The 24,662-nt window shown below is 38.5% G+C and overlaps 2 protein-coding genes across 2 annotated transcripts; both read left to right on the top strand.

The window, feature by feature from the left end:
- Nucleotides 1-194: 194 nt before the first annotated feature.
- LOC101121860 (olfactory receptor 11H6-like) lies at nucleotides 195-1,139 on the top strand. Its single transcript, XM_004010939.3, has one exon. The coding sequence runs from the start codon at nucleotides 357-359 to the stop codon at nucleotides 1,137-1,139; it is 783 nt and encodes a 260-aa protein (XP_004010988.2). The 5' UTR covers nucleotides 195-356.
- Nucleotides 1,140-10,914: 9,775 nt separating this feature from the next.
- Nucleotides 10,915-11,871, top strand: LOC101121608 (olfactory receptor 11H6-like). Its single transcript, XM_004010938.5, has one exon. The coding sequence runs from the start codon at nucleotides 10,915-10,917 to the stop codon at nucleotides 11,869-11,871; it is 957 nt and encodes a 318-aa protein (XP_004010987.3).
- Nucleotides 11,872-24,662: the final 12,791 nt, after the last annotated feature.

Raw genomic sequence — 24,662 nt, 5'->3', positions numbered from 1 at the left:
CAGTATCACACTGGGGCAAAGAATGCTAGAAATCTTTAAGCAATCTAAAATTATGCTGCTTATTGAATTGTAAAGAAGTTCAGAGAACATCTTAATGAGAAAATTTCTGTAAAATCATTTGTAACATGGTAACATCTTGTTGTTGCAGTTTTCTGGAGAAGAAAGAAAAAATGAAAAACCCAGAAGGAAATAATCACTCTGACCCTGTGAATGAATTCATTCTCCTTGGATTCCCTTGTACCTGGGAGGCTCAGATCTTCCTATTCTCATTCTTCTCTGTGATCTATGCATTGACACTAATTGGAAATTTGTGCATTATCTGTGCAGTGTGGTGGGACCACCATCTCCACACCCCCATGTACATCCTGCTGGCCAATTTTTCCTTCCTGGAGATGTGGTATGTCACTTCTACTGTCCCCAGTATGCTAGCCAACTTTCTCTCTGAGACCAAGACCATCTCCTTCTCTGGCTGCTTTCTGCAGTTTTACTTCTTCTTCTCCATGGGCACCACTGAGACCTTCATCTTGTCTGCCATGGCCTTTGACAGGTACCTTGCCATCTGCAGGCCCCTTCACTACCCCACTGTCATGACAGTTCAACGCTGCATCAGAATGGGAGCCTGCTGCTGGGTGTGTGGCTTTTCCTGTTTTCTCCTCCCAGTTTATCTCATCTCCCAGCTTCCTTTTTGTGGCCCCAATACTATTGATCACTTCCTATGTGACCCAGGACCCCTTATGAAGTTGTCTTGCGTGCCAGCTCCTGCCACTGAGATTATCTGTGCCACCTTTAATTCAGCCCTAATTTTTTCCACTTTCCTGTTCATTACCAGCTCCTACACCCTGGTGATCAGAGCTGTGCTTAGGGTCCCCTCAGCAGAAGGCCGGCATAAGGCTTTCTCTACATGTGGTTCCCATCTGGCTGTGGTGTCTCTGTTCTATGGCTCCATCATGGTGATGTATGTGAGCCCAACGGCAGGCAATCCAGCAGGAATTCAGAAAATTGTGACCTTATTTTATTCTGTGATGACACCACTTTTCAATCCCTTGATCTACAGCCTCCGGAATAAGGAAATGAAGGAGGCCCTGAGAAAACTATTTAGGAGCGTGATATTTGGTCAAAGAAAGCCTCTCAAGAACTAGAATCTATATATATGTAGGACATATAGGAATATAAAAATTTCAGACATTAATGGTTTTAATAAATTTGAGGGAAAAGTGTTTCCTATATTCCCTAAAATATTTTAGGTTGCATTTCAATGAAGCAAATAACAAATAAGATGGCACCAGAATTTACATAAATCATTTGTTCTAGGCTTTATTGTATTAGTGTTCCTGTGCATACTGTATGGAAACTGGAAAATGCCAGACATTCTCTTATATTTTTCCAGGGAAAAAACACATATAACCCAGAATTCAACTGTTCAGTTTCTGGGTTTCTAAGTCAAATTCTCAGTTTGCAAATTTAAGCAACAGTTGGAACCAGGCATGCAACAACAGATTGGTTCCAAATTGGAAAAGGAGTATATCAAGGCGGATATTGTCACCCTGTTTATTAAACTTTTATGCAGAGTACATCATGCAAAATGCCATGCTCGATGAATCACAAGCCAAAATCAAGATTACCAGGAGAAATAACAATAACCTCAGATATACAGATGACACCACCCTTAAGCAGAAAGCGAAGAGGAACTAAACAGCCTCTTGATGAAAGTGAAAGAGGAGAGTAAAAAAGCTGGCTTAAAACTCAGCTTTCAAAAAACTAAGATCATGGCACCCAGTCCTATCACTTCATGGCAAATAGATGGGGAGACAATGGAAACAGTGACAGACTCTATTTTCTTGGGCTCCAAAATCACTGTAGACGGTGACTGCAACCAGGAAATCAAAAGATGCTAGCTCCTTGGAAGAAAAGCTATGACAAACCTAGACAGCACATTAAAAAGCAGGGACATTACTTTGCCAACAAAGTTCCATCTAGTCAAAGCTATGGTTTTTCCAGTAGTCATATATGGATGTGAGTGTTGGACCATAAAGAAAGCTGAGGACCAAAGAACTGATGGTTTTGAACTGTGGTGTTGGAGAAGAACTGTCCTTGGACTGCAAGGAGATCCAACCAGTCGATCTTAAAGGAAATCAGTCCTGAATATTCATTGGAAGGACTGACGCTGAAGCTAAAACTCCAATATTTTGGCCACCTGATGTGAAGAACTGACTCATTAGAAAAGACCCTGATGCTGGGAAAGATTGAAGGCAGGAGGAGAAGGGGACAGCAGAGGATGGGATAATTGGATGGCATTACCAACTCAATAGACATGAGTTTGAGTAAGCTCCGGGAGTTGGTGATGAACAGGGAAGCCTAGCATGCTGCAGTCCATGGGGTTGCCAAGAGTTAGACATGACTGAGTGACTGAACTGAACTGAACCCAGATGTCAACTGCTCAGTTTCTAGCTTTTGCAAATTTAAGTAGATTTGTCTCTGACCCCTAACTGTATAGTGATTAGATATCTAGAGTCCCCTCACTATTTCCCTACACACACACCATACCACCACTGTCTCCCTACACACACACCATACAACCACTATCTCCCTATACATGTGCCATATAACCGCTATTTTCCTAGATTCACACTACACAAGATGTTCATGTGTGTTTCTCTCCTCTCACTCCTAGTCTGCCTGCTATCTTGTTTTGATCACATCAATCTGAGTGTGAGACTCATCCCCAGCAACATTTTATCCGAAATCAAACTGATTCCAGCTTTTTTGGGGTTAATATACCTGACTACAGGATGGAGTTAGGAAGTAAGAGGAAGGATCTTTGTGCTGAACACACAGTCAAGTTCTCATATTATACCTGGTGCTATCTCTATCTCTTCCTTCCTCACCCTCTCCCCATCACCCACCAGAGTGACCAGAACGTCTTTCCCTTTCATATTCAGAATAATTTCGTCTATATATAGTACTCTGGCCTGGAAAATCCCATGGACGGAGGAGCCTGTTAGGCTGCAGTCCATGGGGTCGATAAGGGCTGGATATTGACTGAGCGACTTCACTTTCACTTTTCACTTTCATGCATTGGAGAAGGAAATGGCAACCCACTCTGGTGTGTTCTTGCCTGGAGAATCCCGGGGACGGGGGAGCCTGGTGGGCTGCCATCTATGGGGTCGCACAGAGTCAGACACTACTGAAGCGACTTAGCAGCAGCAGCAGGCTCTTTGGAGTTTGAGCTTCTTTGCCAGATAAGTTTGTCAAAAAACTTCTTCTTAGAAAGTCAGTTTTTGAACACCATCTGGTGAAAATAGTTTTCTCCAACTCCTTAGTTTTGGGATTGTTTTAAAATCATATAACTTGATATATTACATCTTTATTTTAGTACCACCTGGGAGCACTCAATACAAAAGAATTAATGTACTTAAACAGAATACAAGCAAGACCCGGAAACAAGATTCCCTAGGAAAAATTAATAAGGCCACAATAATTCATATTTTAAGTACTTTAAGATTTTTTAAAGTGCTTTTCCCCCTGTGTATATGAGAATGAAGATTAATCATGCAGCAAGGACAGTGTGTGAAAGTCTGAGGACAGAAATAAGATAGTTTAGCCAATGTCTGAAATGAGGTACATTACTCTGCAGTTAATTTTCAAAGTGGCCTGGAATCATTGTATTGCATCTTAGCAAATAAATTTCATTCTGAGTGACACAATCTTATCTACTAATGAAATTATAGCCAGTTCCATAGAAGCACAAAAAGACCAGATTTACTAATATATCTTCATTTTAGCTATGCAAGGGAGGTAAAATCAGGATCTAAGTGAGGTGATAGTATGATTTAATTTAAAGTTTGGGTGCAGGGCCTCAGGTTAGTCTCTGAAGCCCTTTGCATAAATTATAAAATCACAAAGCAGCAGCCCCTTAGCTACAAGTCTTGACCAGAGGCGGTTTTATGCACCCCTTCCTCAGGGGGGACTCCCATGAGCATCAGGGTGCACACTTCTACTCCCTGGGCACAGGCTGAGTGACAGCCCCCACTCCCTCTCTTGGACAGGCTCCCTTATGTCAGGAACAACCAACAGAGCCTTACAATACCCCTTGGTAGTGGAGGGAAGAAGTAAGCCACATGGAGCCTTCCCCACCTTCTCTCATTTAAAGTACTAGAAAAAGGGAAGGCAAGCATTTAACCCTTCAATTCTTCCAAAAGAAAGAGGGAGAAGATAAGGATTAAAACATAACCCATCATGATCATCAATTAGCTCTTGAATTAAAACTCAGAAATTTACTCTCATCCCAAAACTTATTTTTCTGCCCATTTTTCTTTATCACACACTAGCAGATATTAGATGTGAATTTTCATAAAAATAATTTCAAAAATGATTAAAATCAGAAAAGAAACTTTTAAATGGTGGCCTCCTGCAAAGTAAATATAGAATAGATAATAATCAGGAGGAAAATAGAATAAAAGTAAATGTCATTCATAATATCAACAAAAATGCAGTACAACTCTAAATAAATACATCAAAAATCAGTAAAGTGTATACAAAGAAAACTGCAAATACTTCACCATAAACAGGGAAAAAAAATGAATAGGTAGAGATATCTACCATTTTTCTGGATGTAACAAGTAAATGTTGTAAATCTGTTGTTTCATTCCAAATAATTTTATTAGTTTAATGAAAATAAAATCATGATAACATCAAAATCATACATATCCAAATGTTTAGTAACTGGAAAAAAAGTGAATTATAACACAGTTAAATTATAGGATATCATTTAGATATGTTAACAATATAATGATAAATCTAAACTTTTATTCCAAAATAGAGTGGACATACATAATTGTTTCCAAACATATTTCATAATTAAGAAATTAAATGAAGGAATTTTATAGAAAATTTTATAGCTGCCATCTTTTAACAAAATTATAGATTTTGTTCTGCTTCCTGAAGTGTTTTACAAATTTATTATTATAAATTTGCTGTTAATTTTTCTTACCAAAGTCTTTTTAAAGTTAATACAAAAATCTCAACTTGACAATGTTAAAAAAGGCTTATTCTTTATGTCTAAATTGACAACATCCATTGGATCATAGAAAAAGCAAGAGAATTCCAGAACAATGTCTACTTCTGTTTCATTGACTACTCAAAAGCCTTTGACTGTATGGATCACAGCAAACTATGGAAAATTCTTCAAGAGACAGGAATACCAGACCACCTTACCTGCCTCCTGAGAAACCTGTATGCAGGTCAAGAAGAAACAGTTAGAACCGAACATGGAACAAAGGACTGATTCAAAATTGGGAAAGGAGTATGTCAAGGCTGTATATTGTCACCCTACTTATTTAATTCACATGCAGGGGGCAGGAGGAGAAGGGGACGACAGAGGATGAGATGGCTGGATGGCATCACTGACTCAATGGACGTGAGTCTGAGTGAACTCTGGGAGTTGGTCATGAACAGCGAGGCCTGGCATACTGCGATTCATGGGGTCGCAAAGAGTTGGACATGACTGAGCGACTGAACTGAACTGAGAGTACATCATAAAAAATACTGGGCTGGATGAAGCATAAGTTGAAATCAAGATTGCCTGAAGAAATATCAATAACCTCAGATATGCAGATGACACCACTTTTCTGGCAGAAAGCAAAGAGGAACTAAAGAGCCTCTTGATGAAAGTGAAAAAGGAGAGTGAAAAAGGCTGGTTTGAAACTCAACATTCAAAAAACTAAGATCATGGCATTCAGTCCCATCACGTCATGGCAAATAGATAGGGAAACAATGGAAACAGTGACAGACTTTATTTTCTTGGGCTCCAAAATCACTGCAGAAGGTAACTGTAGCCATGAAATCAAAAGACGCTTGCTCCTTGGAAGAAAAGCTATGACAAACATAAAAAGCATAGACGTTACTTTGCCAACAAAGGCCTGTCTAGTCAAAGCTACGGTTTTTCCAGCAGTCATGTATGGATGTGAGAGTTGGACTATAAAGAAAGCTGAGTGCAGAAGAATTGATGCTTTTGAACTGTGGTGTTGGAGAAGATTATTGAGTCTCTTGGACTGCAAGGAGATCAAACCAGTCCATTCTAAAGGAAATCAGTCCTGAATATTCATTGGAAGGATTGATGTTGAAGCTGAATCTCCAGTACTTTGGCCACCTGGTGTGAAGAGTCAACTCATTGGAACAGATCCTGATTCTGGGAAAGATTGAAGGCAGGAGGAGAAGGGACAACAGAGGGTGAGATGGTTGGATGGCATCACTGACTCAGGGGGTATGAGTTTAAGCAAGCTCCGGGAGTTTGTGATGAACAGGAAAGTCTGGCATTCTGCAGTCTAAGAGGTCACAAACAGTCAGGCATGACTGAGAGACTGAACTGAACTGAATTCTTCCCTCAGAATGAAATGGGGGAAATATTGCTTCTGGAACTGAAGCTGAGCCAACAAACTAGGACTTTGATCCAGAATTTATACATTGCTGGCTGAAGCAGCCACTGATAAACCTTTTGCAGCAAAATCTGGAAAGAATTTTAATAATAGACTCTATCTCCAAAACTAAAACTGGTTCAAAACAAGTGTACTAAATGCATACCTGATACTTCAAGAACAAAATAAAACCTATGTAAAACACACAAATACACAACTTGTTATGTCTTGTATTTCCTATAATTGTTCTTAGAAAGTTTACCTGCTACTTAGAGCTCTTTGACACAATTGCTGCATTGTAGTCTTGGGGACGTCATCAGTGTCCCCTTAATAGCATCAGTGTTATAGACTAATCACGTAAGTACCCCAACTATGACCAAAATTTCCTCTTCTTGGTTTTGTGCTCTTTCCTCAAACCAGTTCTCTCTTCTGTCATCTACATTTTCTCTTCTGTATCTCAGTTCCTCAAGCTTTTTCATACCAAGTCATCCCTGGAGAATATCTGAAACTGTCAATAAATTACATATGCACCAATAAATAAATTAAGACCATTATAGTATGTATGCATGCATGCTAAGTGGCTTCAGTCGTGTCCGACTCTTTTTGACCCTATGGACTATAGCCTGCCAAATTCCCCTGTCCATGGGGATTCTCCAGGCCGGAATACTGGAGTGGACTGTCATGTCCTCCTCCAGGGGACCTTCCCCACCAAGGGATCAAACACAAATCTCCTATGTCTCCTGCTTTGGCAGTCAGGTTCTTTACCACTAGCATCACTTGGGAAGTTCCTAGTATGTATACGTGATAGAATATTTTACCAGTATTCAGTTCAGTTCAGTCGCTCAGCTTTATATTTTCATATTAGACTATTTTTCTTAGTTTTATTTTCTAAATTAGTCACATAATTTTCTGACATAGTGTAAATGTCTAGTAACAAGTCAAAGAGCAAATACCTATGGTGGTATGAAACGTAAAATGATTAAAATTTTTATGTGTGAAAGGTGTCAATGATATTATTTCTGGGATGAGAGTGCCACTAGAAGGGGTATTTTCAGAGAGATTTAGTCCCGTGAGTCCTAGGCTTTTGAAACTGTCTTCCTAAGACAATTTTCTCAGAGTTGTATCAGCCCTATGTATGGGGAAGTGGCACGATTTGTGTATTTCAACAAGGTTAGCTTCCTTAATAGTCGTGTCTAGCTTTTCCCATATTCTTCCAGGCCTCTCTGTTTATATCCAGGAATTTTTCCTAATTTTCCTCTTGAATTTCAAGCCATACAACAATGTGCCTGAGATTGTCTTTAACAGATTCAACACAAATAAATGATATTATTGATTCTGAAACTACTAACAATAGTTTATAAGATTAATGTGAGTTAATAATTATAAATTGTTTAGAACAACATTTCATTTGGCTTTAAAGAAAAAGGAGAAAAAAGTGTTAAGAATCATAAGTGATTTATAAAGAAAAAATATAGAAAATATCAACAGAATTGACGAACTTAATGCTGACATTGGAATAAACATTTCCTAATTCATTCAAAAGGCTATTCATATCCAAATACCAAAGCCAGTAAAAGATATGACAAGATAAGAAAACTACAGACCAATATCCTCATGAATATAGACACAAAATTCTCAACAAATACTAGAAAACTGAATTCAGTAGCATATTAAAAGGCTTATACAGATGACTAAGCAGAATTTATCCCATGAATGCAAGGAGAGTTCAACTTATGAAAATTAATTAATATATTACATTAGTAGATGTAAGATCTACCTGCTTAGCAACTTTCAAGTATGTAATATAGTTTAACTATAGCCACCATGCTGTTCACTTGAATTTATTCATGTTATAGCTGGAAGTTTGCACCCTTTGACCAAACTCCCATTTCCTTCATCCCCCAGAGTTCCCAGCAATCACCATTCTCTTGCTTTGGCCAAGAAGTTCATCGAATTTTTCCATAACACCTTACAGAAAAACCTGAAAAAAATTTTTGGCCAATCCAATACTTCTATGAGTTTGAGTTGTCAACTCTTTTTACTCTAAAACAATGCAGCTTAAATATCTCTAACAAGCTATGCGAGAACAGATATTTGATGGACAAGAAGAATGGTTTCTTCTTCTTCAAAGTTGGTATCAAGAACCCAGTGATAAAGCTTCCTATTGTAGCTATTATGACAATTCCAATTATTACTTAATTGTTCCCCAGGAACCTTCAACTATACATGGATACTAAAGAATAAAAATAAATAAATAAAATTGATTTCCACATCTTCACTATTCTTTGGAGAATACTAGGACTTGGTGTTTTCAAAATTATCTCCTCTTTTAAACAAATCTAATAGATCATTAAGAGAGAAAACCCCAAATCCCCAAAGATTATGATGCAAGGAAGTATGCATATATATATTTCCTTTATCCATGCTTTCATCTTAACCACAAACATGTGCCTTGAAACTCAAGAAAAAATATTTTATATAGGGTTCACCCTTTGCAACCCTTAAAAGATTACAAACTGGATCATCCAGTTTCTTGGAACTCCCTCACATACCTTTTGCTCCATGGAGTAATATTTAATCTTCCATCCCTGAAACTCTTCTCAGCATTCAGCCAAGCAGCAAGTGGAAACCATATCATGTGAGCCACATGTGTTCTATTGTTTGCAAAAATAATTTAATAGGAAGTGTTTTCTTCTTTGAGAAAACTAAATATTTCATTAGGACAAAACGCTAATCCTCTCCCCCCCCAAAAAAAACCTAAATAATATATGTTCCTTCTTGTTTCCTTAAATCCTAGAAGCTTAAGGTCTAAGTCTCACATCTTTCTCTCTCTAAAGGGTGAATAAGAGATATACGCAAAGAAGCTTAAGATTTCAAATGAAGATGCAGTTGTTGTTGTTCATATTAACTCATAAACTGCTGGAGAAGAATTTATTTAGATGATTTCTGTTGCTTGGTAGTAGAGGAAATATGGCAAATATTTCATCTCAGAGATACATTCTTTTCCAAGCTCATATATTGTTTTTCACTTCCATTAGATTAATGAGCCCTGGTTTAACATGGATTAATTCTTTTTGAAGTAACAAGTTTTCACATGTATGAGTTTTTGTTGTACATACAAGATTTATTCTAAATCTGTCACTGGACAATTACTATCCTCAGGAAATATTCCAAAACAAAAGGGTAAGTATCAGTAATGATTTAAAATTAATCCTTTGTCAATGACTTTTCCGTATGTAAAATAAATTAATAGAGGTGGCTGATACTAAGATCCTGAGTAAAAAGGTTGCAGAAATTTCTAAAAGATAGAGAGATAATCCATTCAAATACATACATATCTTTCAAACAAGTTATTAGAAGATGTGTTTCCTAAAAGCCTTGTGTAAATAGTGAGTTCTTTCTTTAAAAGTATTAACAGACTATTTTAGATAGTACCATCACATACTTAGCTGGCTTAATTTACCACACCCATATTTATACAATCCAAAGGGCAATGAGGATCTATAAATAGTCCTTCCAATTTAGGTGCCATCTCAATCATCACATAAGAATCAGTCATCTATGTGGTCTGACTTAAGAATCCAGATATTACCTTTCTACACAGAAATATATCAAGGACATCCCTGACTCCGTCTTGAACTCCCACCTTGAAAAAGATTCCTTGATTTATTAAATATTTTTTGTAAAATGCAAAAATATTTCCAATAGTAGGAAACACATCAAAATTTTGCAAAAAATATATTAAAAGTTTATGGTAATCTCTTGATTATAAGCTCCATGAGCTTAAGATCTGTCATGCCCACAGCTGTTGTTTCTCCAGCACTTAACAGCCTACCTGACACAATGAACATGTTAATAGATATTTTTGTGGCTGAGTAATATTCTATTACAATGGAATATTACTGATACAATAATATATGTGGTATGTATATATATACACACATACATATGTGTGTATGCTACATCTTCTTTATCCATTCATTTGTTGATGAACACTTGACTTGCTTCCATGTCTGCCATTTACAACAATGTGAATGGACCTAGAGAACATTCTGCTTAGAGAAATCAGTCAGAGAAATACAAACAGTATGTGATATCATTTATATATATAGTATCTAAGTTGACCATGGGTACCAAACACAGACACATTAGAAAAACTTCATATGCACAGAAATGTAGTATCATTAGTATAGGTAAACAGATGAAAGAACACACTAACATAGGTAATCCATCAGAATTACATACATTCTTAGTATCTAGTTGAGCTTTCTTAGAAAAGTAAAAATTGTTCTCCATTTCATGTTTTCCCTCTTCTCTTATTGTGAATTTTTAGAGTAATATATGCTCAGTGCTGAGCCATGAAAGCCACAGTTCTTTTGCTAAAAATTTGTTTACAATTTTATGAAATGAAAGGTAAAGAATTTGTTTTTTGTTTTTTTCAGGAAGAATCAGCGCACTCCATTAGAGCACAAACCACTGTCATCCCATGTCTTCCAGATTAATGAATATGTCCAGCAGGGAAGCCACCCACTCTGTTACCCACTTTATCCTCCTGGGCTTTTCCTCAAGCCCAGAAATGCAGCTCCTCTACTTCGGGCTCTTCTCAGCAGCCTATATCCTGACCCTGATGGCGAACACAGCCATTGTCTGTGCTGTGCGGTGGGATCAGCGCCTTCACACCCCCATGTACATCTTCTTGGGGAATTTCTCTTTCCTGGAAATATGTTATGTCACCACAACCGTCCCTAATATGTTGGCCAACTTCCTGTCCTCAAGCAAGTCCATCTCCTTCGTGAGTTGTTTTGCACAGTTCTATTTCTTCTTCTCTTTCGGGTGTGATGAGGGCTTCTACCTTTGCATCATGGCCTTTGACAGGTATCTTGCCATCTGCCGTCCTCTGCATTACCCATGCATCATGACTAAAGAGCTCTACACTGGCCTCATCATCTTTGGGTGGTCCGGTGGGTTCATTCTCTTCGTAACCCCAGTTGTTCTCATTTCACGGTTGCCCTTTTGCAGCCCAAATATCATTGACCACTTTATATGTGATCCTGTCCCATTGATGATGCTGTCTTGTTCTGAAGACAACACCACACAACTCATTTACTCTATTTTTAATGTTATTTTCATGATCGGTACGTTTCTTTTCATCCTTTGCTCCTATGTGCTGGTGATTCTGGCTGTGTTCAGGATGCCCTCAGCAGCAAGCAAACGCAAGGCATTCTCTACTTGTGCATCTCATCTAGCTGTGGTAATTCTGTTTTTTGGCTCTGTTATGGTGATGTATATTAGTCCTGGATCAGGACACCCAGTGAAAATGCAAAAATTCATTACCTTATTTTATTCTGTGATAACACCTTTATGCAATCCTCTAATATATAGCCTCAGGAACAAGAAGATGAAGGCTGCCCTAATGAAAGTCTTGGGACTGGACAACATGTTAATACAATACAAATGAGAGCTAAATTTTATCTCTCAAATGCAACTCACCTAAATAAGTCATGTGTAAAATAGATGGCTAGTGAGAACCCACTGTATAGTGTGGGAAGCTCAGCTCAGTGTTCTGTGTTGGTCTAGATGGGAAGGATGGGGGGTGAGGTGGGAGAGAGGGCCAAGAGGGAGGGCATATATGTATATATGTGGCTGATTCACTTCATTACACAGCAGAAACTAATACAACATTGTAAGCAACTGTACTCCAATTAAGAAATAAAAACAAACAGTAAGCCCCATAAAATGACAAGTGATATATTTGTCTCCAAATTCATTGTTTTATTAAGAAGCTACTGTAATGAGGGCCAATTATCACCTTACTACCACTCACCACAAAATGCAGTAGTCTTATTTAAGAAAAAAATATGTTTTTAACAAGTGAATTCAACTTTGAAGCTGTGTGCTCACTCAGTTCGGTCCAACTCTTTGTGACTTAATAAACTGTAGCCCACCAGCCTCCTCTGTTCATGGAATTTTTCAGGCAAGAATATTACAGTGGGTTGTCACTTCCTCCTGACCCAGGGATCGAACCCATGTCTCTGGTGTCTCCTGCATTTGGCAGGTGGATTCTTTACTACTCCACCAGCTGGGAACCCCCAAAGTTACCACCAACTAAGTGTAATTTGTTATATCTAAACCTATCAGTCCCTCTATACATAACTTGGTTTCTAGAAAGAAGATAGAAGTCGACTCTGCATTACTATGTTGCAGCAACTAATAATACACATGTAATAGAGATCATAGATTGACTAGGGGATTAGTCCTGCAAGCCAGTGATTTTCCACTGAGATATATTGACTGATAGAAAAGATCTGAGTTCGAAGGAGTTCACCTTGCCAGAGTGTAGCATTTGTCTTCACTTCAAAGAAACAGATAAATAACTTTAGTTAGACGTTAGTGATTTTTGATGCAATGTTAAATGAGATTATTTTCTTAATTTCTCTTTCAGATACTTCACAATTAGTATAGAGAAATGCCACAGATTTCTGTATATTGATCTTTTATCCCGTGACTTACTGAATCCCTTTGTTAGTTCTAACAGTTTTTTGGTGAAGTCTTTAGGGTTGTTTTCTTATAGCATCATGTCATCTGCAAATAGCGACAGTTTCCTTCTTTCTTTCTGATTTGGGTGACTATTTTTTTCCTTGCTCAGTCACTCTGGCTAGGATTTCCTGTGCTATATTGAATTAGTGATGAGAGTAGGTATCCTTGTTTTATTTCTCATCAGAGAGGAAAATCTTTCAGCTTTTCACTGTTGAGTATGATGTTAGCTGTGGGTTTGGCATATATGGGTTATTATGTTGAAGTATGCTTCCCAGGGACAGCAGAGCCCGGTAGGCTGCCGTCTATGGGGTCACACAGAGTCAAACATGACTGACGCGACTTAGCAGCAGCAGCAACAGCAGCATGCTTCCTCTATACCACTTGGTTGAGAATTTTTTACCATAAATGGATATTGAATTCTGTCAAATGTTTTTAATGAGCCTGTTGAGACTATCAACAGATGAATGGAAAAAGAAGATATGTTATATATATATACAATGGAATTTACTCAGCCATAAAAAAAGAATGAAATTCTGTCATTTACAGAAAAATGGATGGACCAAAAGAATATCATGCTTAATGAAATAAGTTAGAGAGAAACAAATTCTATATGACATCAATTATAGGTGAAACTGAAAAATAACATAAATGTATATAGCAAAACAGAAACAGATTCACAGATTCAGTGGTTAACAAACAATGAGGAAAGGGAATGGGGAAGGTCAGGCTTGGGATATGGGATTAAGAGATACAAACTAGTATGTATAAAATAGATAGGCAACAAGGATATATCGTGTAGATAGCACAGGGAAGTATAGCCATTAGCTGGTAATAACTTTTAATACAGTACAATCTGTAAAAATCATACCACTGTTAACACATGAAACTAATATGATATTATAAATTAAATTGATCAGTTTTATTTATAATATTAATATTTTTGAATCATAGTGATTCAATAAACTGAATCACTAGGCTAACACATGAAACTAATATTAAAAACCAATTATGCTTTAATTTAAAAAGTAAAAATTGTATAAAAAGAGATGCTCCAAATGGTATGTCATCAGGGAACTGCAAATTAAAAGAACTATGAGATACCACTACACACCTATTAGAATGTCCAAAATTTGGAACATTGACAACACCAAATGCTGACAAGAATGTGGAACGACAAGAATGTGGAACAACAAGAACTCTAATTCATTGCGATTTTGAATGAAACATGGTCCAGCCACTTTAGAAAGAATTGGCAGCTTGTTACAAAACTAAACACACTCTTACCATACAACCCAGCAAGTGTGCTCCTCAGTAATTACACAAAAGAGCTGAAACTTATGCGCACAAAAACCTGCACACAGATGTTTTTAGCATTATTATTCAAAATTGACAAAGCTTGAAAGCAACCAAAATGTCCTTGAAATCACAAAATAAACCATGATATATCCAGATAATGGAATATTTTATGGCATTAAAAAGAAATGAGCCATCAAGCCATGAAAAGATAGGAAGGAAAGTTAAATGTGTATTACTAAATGAAATAAGCCAAACTGAAAAGTCTACAATGTATACAGTAAAACAGCAGTGGTTGCCAGGAGCTTGGGGGTAGGGAGTGGGGATGGTAGTTGAAGGGATGAGTTTGTGGAACACAGAGGGCATTTTGACCAGTGAAAATAGTACAATACCATAATGATGGGTATATGTCATTGTGTGTGCATGCTAAGTGGCTTCAGTCATGTCCAATTGTGTGTAACCCTATGGACTATAGCCCTCCAGGCTCCTCTGTCCACTGGAATTCTCCAGGCAAGAATACTGGAGTGGGTTGCCATGCCCTCCTCCAGGGGATCTTCCCAACCTAGAGATGGAACCCACGTCAAGTCTCCTGCATTGGCAGGTGGGTTATTTACCTCTAGCACCACCTGGAAAGCCTATATATGGCATTGTACATATCTAAACAGATAGAAGTACAACACCAAGAAAGAGCCCTCGATAACTATGGACTTTGGGTAGTTACATGTTAATGTGGGTTCATCAGTTGTAACAAATGTACCATTCTAGCGGGAAAAGTTGATAATATAGAAATCTGTACACATGTGGAAGCAGGAGCTATATGGGAAATCTCTGTATATCATGTTAATTTTAACCTAAAACTGCTCTTAAAAAAATAAGTCTTAAAAAAGAAAAAAAAAAAAAAGATGTCTGCCTTCATTCACTAAGCCTGAGCAATTACCTCAATCAAAATTTTGTGTGTCCAACTTATTCTGACTTAGGGATTCATCACTCCAATGTAAGAAAAGCTAAAATACAAAGAGTTACCTCAAAGGTAGGTACAATTGATACTCTGAAAAGGAAGGTACACACACACATTTGTTACAATGTATTTGGAGGGATCAGGGAAGGATAATAGCAGAGTGGTAAAACCAAATCTAATTTCAAAAGATGATAAATTATTGCTATAAGACCAGTTACTAAATGACACAGGATATGTGGTGAGTGTCTTCTCTCCCTCCTTCTAGATTACAGAAGGGAACATAAAAGATTTCAGAACTACATACATTACCCCAGAAAAGACAGGGTGAAAGGGGAGGCTCCAAGGGTCTTGACCAGTACCGCTTAAAGAGACCTGACCCATAATCAAGCCTGTGATGCTTCCAAACCTATTCTTACCTAAACAGAGTATCTGGGAAAGTTGGCTTCACTTCAGGTGTACCATTTCATTCTAATTGTTTTTAGGTCCTAGTTTCTACACAGCAGCCACATTTAGAAACCAAGTCAGGATCTAATTTTCTTCAGGAGTTCTTAGTTATTATAATTAATGGCTCCTGAGTCCTGAAAGAATGTTCAAGGAGGGTTTTTTGCTTATTTTTGTTTTGTTTTGCCATTGCACTAAAATAATTTGTCTTACTTGGAAATGGATGAGCTCAGAATTATTCTGGTACACTAAGTTTACATGGTTATAGTACTCTCAGAGTTTTACTGTCTGGGGCCAGATACCTATAAAATTAAGCATAATAGAAGACAATGAGCTCACCAGAGACATCACAGAGCCTCGTTCCATGCCAGCAGTTTTTAGAAGTTAACACAGAGAAGGGTAGAAGTGAAAGGAAAGAGAAAAATGCAAGAACACTTGAAGAATAATAGAAAAACATCGTTTCTAACCTTGGAGTTGAGAAATGTGTTGAAACTTCTGAGGAAAACAAAAACTTTCTCAGAAAGGCTGACTTTCCCACGACTTGGAGAGAAGTGTGCGCGTGTGTGTGTGTGTGTGCGCGTGTGCGCACTAATGTGTTACTCACTCCGTCGTGTCCAACTCTTTGCAACCCCACGGACTGTAGCCCGCCTAGCTCCTTGAGTGTCTATGGGATTCTCCAGGCAAGAATACTGGAGTGGATTGCCATTTCCTTCACCAGAGGTTCTTCCCAACCCAGGTATTAAACCCTGGTTTCCTGCATTGCAGACAGATTCTTTACCATTTGAGCTACAGGGAAGTCCTGGAGAGATATGGCTTCATGGAAGAACAGATTCTGAGCAACAGGTCATTTTAGACTAAAAGAAAAAGAATCTCGGACTGAGTTAGAAATATACAAGCTATTGTAATACCAAGACATTCATATTAAAGAAGCTAGATAGCCATTAAAATGGCAAAATTAACAGATGTTTAATGTAAACAGATTGTTGAGTAGGACATGAAAAGGTTTTGAAATGCAGGATGAAATCCCAGATACTCCAGGGGTACTCCAAAGTATAACTTTGGAATGTTCTTGAGTTAGCACTGAATGGAGAGTAGAACTGATGGGTGGGTGGTAGAAAGAAACAAGTTACTCGAGGTGAAACTAATCTGGATAATATTTGCTCTAAATATCTCCCAGCATGAGTTTGAGAGGTATGGGCAGAGCAAGCATGCACTTAAAAGCCTATGGCTTCAGTTGGTTTGGATGAGAAATGATGAGGCTTATCCTGCCACCTTGTGGCTCTGGGCCAATGTGCAGACAGCTTGGAGAAGAGAGGCCAGTGCTGAAGGGATTAGAGTGTCTAAGGGAAGAAGTAAGCTCAGAACACATCCTCCTCTCTCCTCCCTATAGAAATCACTTTGGCCAAGACTGTACATCAGTGTCAGATGACAACATAATTACTGCATTAGCTAAAAATTAATCAGTTTGAAATTCTGCTCTTGAGTGGATTTTTGCCCCTAGGACTATGGTCTGATCAGGGTGGCTGGCTAGACTGTGAGATCCTTGAGGGCAAAGATTAATTAATCTTGTCCCTCTGGAGCTAACATTAAGTGTTTCTTTATTAAATCAAGCTGTTGATCAAGTATAGTGCTTTAGGTGACATTATTTTAAAAATCAGCTAAGAAAAACAAACAAACAAAACGATGTTATAATGTTGACCAGAGCAAAGAGGGAAAATATTACAGTTAAACATCAGCTAGAAGCCATACTCAGATTAGGTGTAATTTTCACTAGGGCTATCCTAATCTCTTGAAAGATAAAACACCTAGCTGAATTATGGCAAAATCTATTCTCTTCACGTCTGTAAGTTTCTGTTTTATCACTTGAAAAGAATAATGTCTTCCTCACATTTTGCATGTAAAATCTGCTGGCACAGTGCCTGGCCTGGGATAGACTTGTGAGGAGGGCCTAAGAACTTGAAGGTTATGTTAAACTCCAGGTGATTCTTATACACATTGAAGTGTGAAGGCTATGGACCATTCCAGTGAGCATCAATTCTTCTGCTGAATGACCCATAGATGGAAGAGGAGATGAAATTTTAATACCTCAGTACTGGGAGAGAAAAGTGGACCAGCAGTTTACTCCTAGTGGGTGATTAGGAAGGTATTTGAGATTTATTAAGGTGAATTTTAGCTGTCACTTGAAGAAGCACATATGAGGCAAGGGGCACTTCAGGAGCCTTGAAGCAACTGGTGACATCCAATATTGAGCTGCTTTTCAAATCCAGAACCTGCCTGAAGATGTCAGTTCAGTCCACTTCAGTCACTCAGTCATGTCCAACTCTTTTCAATCCCATGGAGTGCAGCATGCCAGGCCTTCCTGTCCATCACCAACTCCTGGAGTTTACTCAAACTCATACCCATTGAGTCGGAGATGCCATCCAACCATCTCATCCTGTCATCCCCTTCTCCTGCCTTCAATTTTTCCTATCATCAGGGTCTCTTCAAATGAGTCAGCTCTAAGCATCAGATTGCCAAAGGATTGGAGTTTCAGCTTCAGCATCAGTCCTTTCAACAAATATTCAGGACTGATTTCCTTAAGGATGGACTGGTTGAATCTCCTTGCAGTCCAAGGGACTCTCAAGAGTCTTCTCCAACACCACAGTTCAAAAGCATCAGTTCTTCAGTGCTCAGCTTTATAGTCCAACTCTCACATCCATACGTGACTACTGGAAAAACCATAGCTTTGACTAGACAGACCCTTGTGGCAAAGTAACTGCATTTTTATATGCTATCAAGGTTGGTCATAGCTTTTCTTCCAAGGAGCAAGTGTCTTTTAATTTCATGGCTGCAATCACCATCTGCAGTGATTTTGGAGCCCCCAAAAATAGTGTGCCACTGTTTCCACTGTTTCCCCATCTATTTGCCATGAAGTGATGGGACCAGATGCCACGATCTTAGTTTTCTGCATGTTGAGTTTTAAGCCAACTTTTTCACTCTCCTCTTTCAATTTAATCAAGAGACTCTTTAGTTCTTCTTTGCTTTCTGCCATAAGGGTGGTGTCATCTGTATCTCTGAGGTTATTGATATTTCTCCCGGCAATCTTGATTCCAGCTTGTTCTTCCCCCAGCCCAGCATTTCTCATGATGTACTCTGCATATGAGTTAAATAAGTGGGGTGACAATATACAGCCTTGACATACTCCTTTCCTCATTTGGAACCAATCTGTTGTTCCATGTCCAGTTCTAACTGTTGCTTCCTGACCTGCATGCAGATTTCTCAAGAAGCAGGTCAGGTGGCCTGCTATTCCCATCTCTTTCATAATTTTCCACAGTTTATTGTGATCCACACAGTCGAAGGCTTTGGCATAGTCAATAAAGCAGAAATAGATGTTTTTCAGGAACTTTCTTGCTTGTTCCATGATCCAGTGGATGTTGGCAATTCGATTTCTGGTTCCTCTGCCTTTTCTAAAATCAGCCTGAACATATGGAAGTTCTCAGTTCACGTATTGCTGAAGCTTGGATTGGAGAATTTTGAGCATTACTTTACTAGCGTGTGAGATGAATGCAATTGTGCAGTAGTTTGAGTATTCTTTGGCATTGCCTTTCTTTGGGATTGGAATGAGAACTGACCTTTCCCAGTCCTGTGGCCACTGCTGAGTTTTCCAAATTTGCTGGCATATTGAGTGTAGCACTTTCACAGCATCATCTTTCAGGATTTGAAACAGCTCCACTGGAATGCCATTATCTCCACTAGCTTTGTTCATAGTGATGCTTCCTAAACCCCTCTTGACTTCACATTCCAGGATGTCTGGCTCTAGGTGAGTGATCACACCATCGTGATATTCTGGGTCATGAAGATATTTTTTGTACAGTTCTGTGTATTCTTGCCACTTCTTCTTGATATCCTCTGCTTCTGTTAGGTCCATACCATTTCTGTCCTTTATTGAGCCCATCTTGGCATGAAATGTTCCCTTGGTATCTCTAATTTTCTTGAAGAGATCTCTAGTCTTTCCCATTCTGTTTTCCTCTATTTCTTTGCATTGATCACTGAGGAGGGCTTTCTTATCTTTCCTTGGTATTCTTTGGAACTCTGCATTCAGATGCTTATATCTTTCCTTTTCTCCTTTGCTTTTTGCTTCTCTTCTTTTCACAGCTATTTGTAAGGCCTCCCCAGACAGCCATTTTTGCTTTTTTTGCATTTCTTTTCCATGGGGATGGTCTTGATCCCTGTCTCCTGTACAATGTCAAGAGCTTCAGTCTATAGTCTATCAGGCACTCTATCTATCAGATCTAGGCCCTTAAATCTATTTCTCACTTCCACTGTATAATCATAAGGGATTTAATTTAGGTCATACCTGGATGGTCTAGTGGTTTTCCGTACTTTCTTTAATTTAAGTCTGAATTTGGCAATAAGGAGTTCATGGTCTGAGTGACAGTCAGCTCCTGGTCTTGTTTTTGCTGACTGTATAGAACTTCTCAATCTTTGGCTGCAAAGAATATAATCAGTCTGATTTCAGTATTGACCATCTGGTGATGGCCATGTGTAGAGTCAGGAGATGCCAGGTGAGCAGCAAACTAGAAAGGCCATTACTAGGCGACAGTCTCACCAAGGGATTCAGGAAGGCCTTTTCAGCTTTGAGCTCAACACAGAAAGTAAAACACATTTGGAGATTGAATGATGTACTGTGATTGTCCCTGCTCCTCCTGAGAGGCGACCTCCAGGGACAATATTGGGCCAGAAAACAATACAGAATAAAAGGAAGGGAGAGTTTCTGGACTCAACTCCGTTTTTTAAATTGTATTTATTTATTTAGTTTGGCTGTGCTGGGTCTTCACCGCTGTATGGACTTTTCTCTAGTTGCCGCCAGCAGGGGCTACTCTCTAGTGCGGGCTTCTCATTGTAGTGGCCTCTCTTGTTGTGGCTCCCAGCTTCGAGAGCACAGGCTGACAGATGTGGCACATGGACTCAGTTGCTCCAAAACATGTGAGATCTTCCTGAATCAGGGAGCAAACCCATGTCACTGGTAGGTGGATTCTTTACCACTGAGCCACCAGGGAAACCCTCTATTCCATTTTCGTATAACAGCTAAAGAGGACCTTCTGTAAAGACCAACCTGTATCAATGCTGTACCAGGAATCCAAAATCTGGATATCTAAGACTATTTAGAAAGTTTATGTGAGAGCCCTTTGACTATCCTGATTCACTGTTCACTTTGTTGTAAATGTTGCTAACAAGAGACCATGAATGCTATTATTTTAATCTATTAACATTTTTAATTAAAAATAATTTTGTTGTTTATTCACTTTTAATCCCATTATAAATGTGAGTTTCTTTTTTAATTAATTTTTATTGGAGTATAGTTGATATACAATATTGTATTAGTTTTTGCTGCACAGTGAAGTGGATCTGTGATACATATACATATATCCACTTATAGAAAAAGAAGTATAAACAATAACATGACATTCTTTTACAAATCCACATACAGTTTGCTTGGGCCTCCAAGACAATATTGGAAATATTTGCTTGAAAGTCTTGCCAGAGTCATTTTAACTCCTCTTTGTTTCTTATTATTTTTCAGATAACATGACAAACTTGAGTTTGGACTGAATCAGAGAATAAATTAGCAACTGAACAACAACAACAACAACAAATTAAGATTTTAAATTCCCTAAAGAGGAAAACTGAAATGGTATTACCAGGTGAAATGCACAACAAGGCAAAAACAGAATGACTTCAGTATTGAGGGCATGAGGAGAAGGGGACAACAGAGGATGAGATAGTTGGAGGGCATCATCAGCTCAATGAATATGAGTTGGAGCAAATTCCGGGAGATACTGAAGGACAGGAAAGCCTGACATGATACAGTCCGTGGTCGCAAGCAAACAACTGAGTGACTAAACAACAAAAACCTCAATAAAATAAACTTAAAACAAGTGAGCAAACTGGTTTTCAAAGAAAAAGGAGTCTGTTCTTTAATAGGATTTGAAGGAAAGATAATATCCTCAGACGTGGGATCAGGTTTCATTCCATAGGAAGGAGGCTGGATGCCAGAAATTGAAGATTTTCAATTTCATCCAAGTCCACTCAGGGGTCCCTACTACAAGTTTCAGTATCCCAGTCTGTTTTGGTTATTGTTGTTGTTCAGTCACTAACTCATGTCTGACTCTTTGTGACCCCATCAGCTCAGTTCAATTCAGTCACTCAGTCACGTCCAACTCTTTTGTGACCCCAGGGACTGCAGGATGCCAGGCTTCCCTGCCCATCACCAACTCCTGGAGTTCAAACAAACTGACGTCCATCGAGTCTGTGATGCCATCCAGCCATCTCATTCTCTGTCATCCGCTTCTCTTCCTGCCCCCAATCCCTCCCAGCATCAGAGTCTTTTCCAATGAGTCAACTCTTCCCATAAGGTGGCCAAAGTACTGGAGTTTCAGCTTCAGCATCATTCCTTCCAAAGAAATCCCAGGGCTGATCTCCTTCAGAATGGAAAGGTTGGATCTCCTTGCAGTCGAAGGGACTCTCAAGAGTCTTCTCCAACACCACACTTCAAAAGCATCAATGCTTCAGCGCTCAGCCTTCTTCACAGTCCAACTCTCACATCCATACATGACCACAGGAAAAACCATAGCCTTGACTAGACAGACCTTAGTCAGCAAAGTAATGTCTCTGCTTTTGAATATGCTATCTAGGTTGGTCATAACTTTTCTTCCAAGGAGTAAGCGTCTTTTAATTTCATGGCTGCTGTCACCATCTGCAGTGATTTTGGAGCCCAAAAAAATAAAGTCTGACACTGTTTCCACTGTTTCCCCATCTATTTCCCATGAAGTGATGGGACCAGATGCCATGATCTTCGTTTTCTGAATGTTGAACTTTAAGCCAACTTTTTCACTCTCCTCTTTTACTTTCATTAAGAGGATTTTGAGTTCCTCCTCACTTTCTGCCATAAGAGTGGTGTCATCTGCATAGCTGAAGCTATTGATATTTCTCCCAGCAATCTTTTTTTTTTTTTAATTTAGGGAATATTTTCAGCATTTCTTTTTTTTTGTTTTTTAATTTCTTTTTCTTTTAATTTTTATTTTTACTTTATTTTACTTTACAATACTGTATTGGTTTTGCCATGCATTGACATGAATCCACCACGGGTGTACATGCAATCCCAAACATGAACCTCCCTCCCACCTCCCTCCCCACAACATCCCTCTGGGTCATCCCCTTGCACCAGCCCCAAGCATGCTGTATCCTGCATAGAACATAGACTGGTGATTTGATTCTTACATAATAGTATACGTTTCAATGCCATTCTCCCAAACCATCCCACCCTCTCCCTCTCCCTTTGAGTCCAAAAGTCCGTTCTACATATCTGTGTCTTTTTTCCTGTCTTGCATACAGGGTCATCATTGCCATCTTTCTAAATTCCATATATATGTGTTAGTATACTGTATTGGTGTTTTTCTTTCTGGCTTACTTCACTCTGTATAATCGGCTCCAGTTTCATCCATCTCATCAGAACTGATTCCAATGTATTCTTTTTAATGGCTGAGTAATACTCCATTGTGTATATGTACCACAGCTTTCTTATCCATTCATCTGCTGATGGACATCTAGGTTGTTTCCATGTCCTGGCTATTATAAACAGTGCTGCGATGAACTTTGGGGTACATGTGTCTCTTTCAATTCTGGTTTCCTCGGTGTGTATGCCCAGTAGTTGGATTGCTGGATCATAAGGCAGTTCTATTTGCAATTTTTTAAGGAATCTACACACTGTTCTCCATAGTGGCTGTACTAGTTTGCATTCCCACCAACAGTGTAGGAGGGTTCCCTTTTCTCCACACCCTCTCCAGCATTTATTGCTTGCAGATTTTTGGATCGCAGACATTCTGACTGGTGTCAAGTGGTACCTCATTGTGGTTTTGATTTGCATTTCTCTAATAATGAGTGATGCTGAGCATCTTTTCATGTGTTTGTTAGCCATCCATATGTCTTCTTTGGAGAAATGTCTAATTAGTTCTTTGGCCCATGTTTTGATTGGGTCGTTTATTTTTCTGGAATTGAGTTGCATAAGTTGCTTGTATATTTTTGAGATTAGTTGTTTGTCAGTTGCTTCATTTGCTATTATTTTCTCCCATTCAGAAGGCTGTCTTTTCACCTTGCTTATATTTTCTTTTGATGTGCAGAAGCTTTTAATTTTAATTAGATCCCATTTGTTTATTTTTGCTTTTATTTCCAGAATTCTGGGAGGTGGATCATAGAGGATCCTGCTGTGATTTATGTCAGAGAGTGTTTTGCCTATGTTCTCCTCTAGGAGTTTTATAGTTTCTGGTCTTACATTTAGATCTTTAATCCATTTTGAGTGTATTTTTGTGTGCAGTGTTAGAAAGTGATCTAGTTTCATTCTTTTACAAGTGGTTGACCAGTTTTCCCAGCACCACTTGTTAAGAGATTGTCTTTACTCCACTGTATATTCTTGCCTCCTTTGTCAAAGATAAGGTGTCCATATGTGTGTGGATTTATCTCTGGGCTTTCTATTTTGTTCCATTGATCTATATTTCTGTCTTTGTGCCAGTACCATACTGTCTTGATGACTGTGGCTTTGTAGTAGAGCCTGAAGTCAGGCAAGTTGATTCCTCCAGTTCCATTCTTCTTTCTCAAGATTGCTTTGGCTAGTCGAGGTTTTTTGTATTTCCATACAAATCTTGAAAGTATTTGTTCTAGTTCTGTGAAAAATACCACTGGTAGCTTGACAGGGATTGCATTGAATTTGTAAATTGCTTTGGGTAGTATACTCATTTTCACTATATTGATTCTTCCAATCCATGAACATGGTATATTTCTCCATCTATTAGTGTCCTCTTTGATTTCTTTCATCAGTGTTTTATAGTTTTCTATATATAGGTCTTTAGTTTCTTTAGGTAGATATATTCCTAAGTATTTTATTCTTTTCGTTGCAATGGTGAATGGAATTGTTTCCTTAATGTCTTTTCCTACTTTCTCATTATTAGTGTATAAGAATGCAAGGGATTTTTGTGTGTTGATTT

Source organism: Ovis aries, chromosome 7, assembly GCF_016772045.2.
Source record: "Ovis aries strain OAR_USU_Benz2616 breed Rambouillet chromosome 7, ARS-UI_Ramb_v3.0, whole genome shotgun sequence".
Taxonomy (NCBI): Eukaryota; Metazoa; Chordata; class Mammalia; order Artiodactyla; family Bovidae; genus Ovis; species Ovis aries.
The sequence above is the reverse complement of the archived record's forward strand: the minus strand, read 5'-3'. Positions and strand labels throughout refer to the sequence as shown.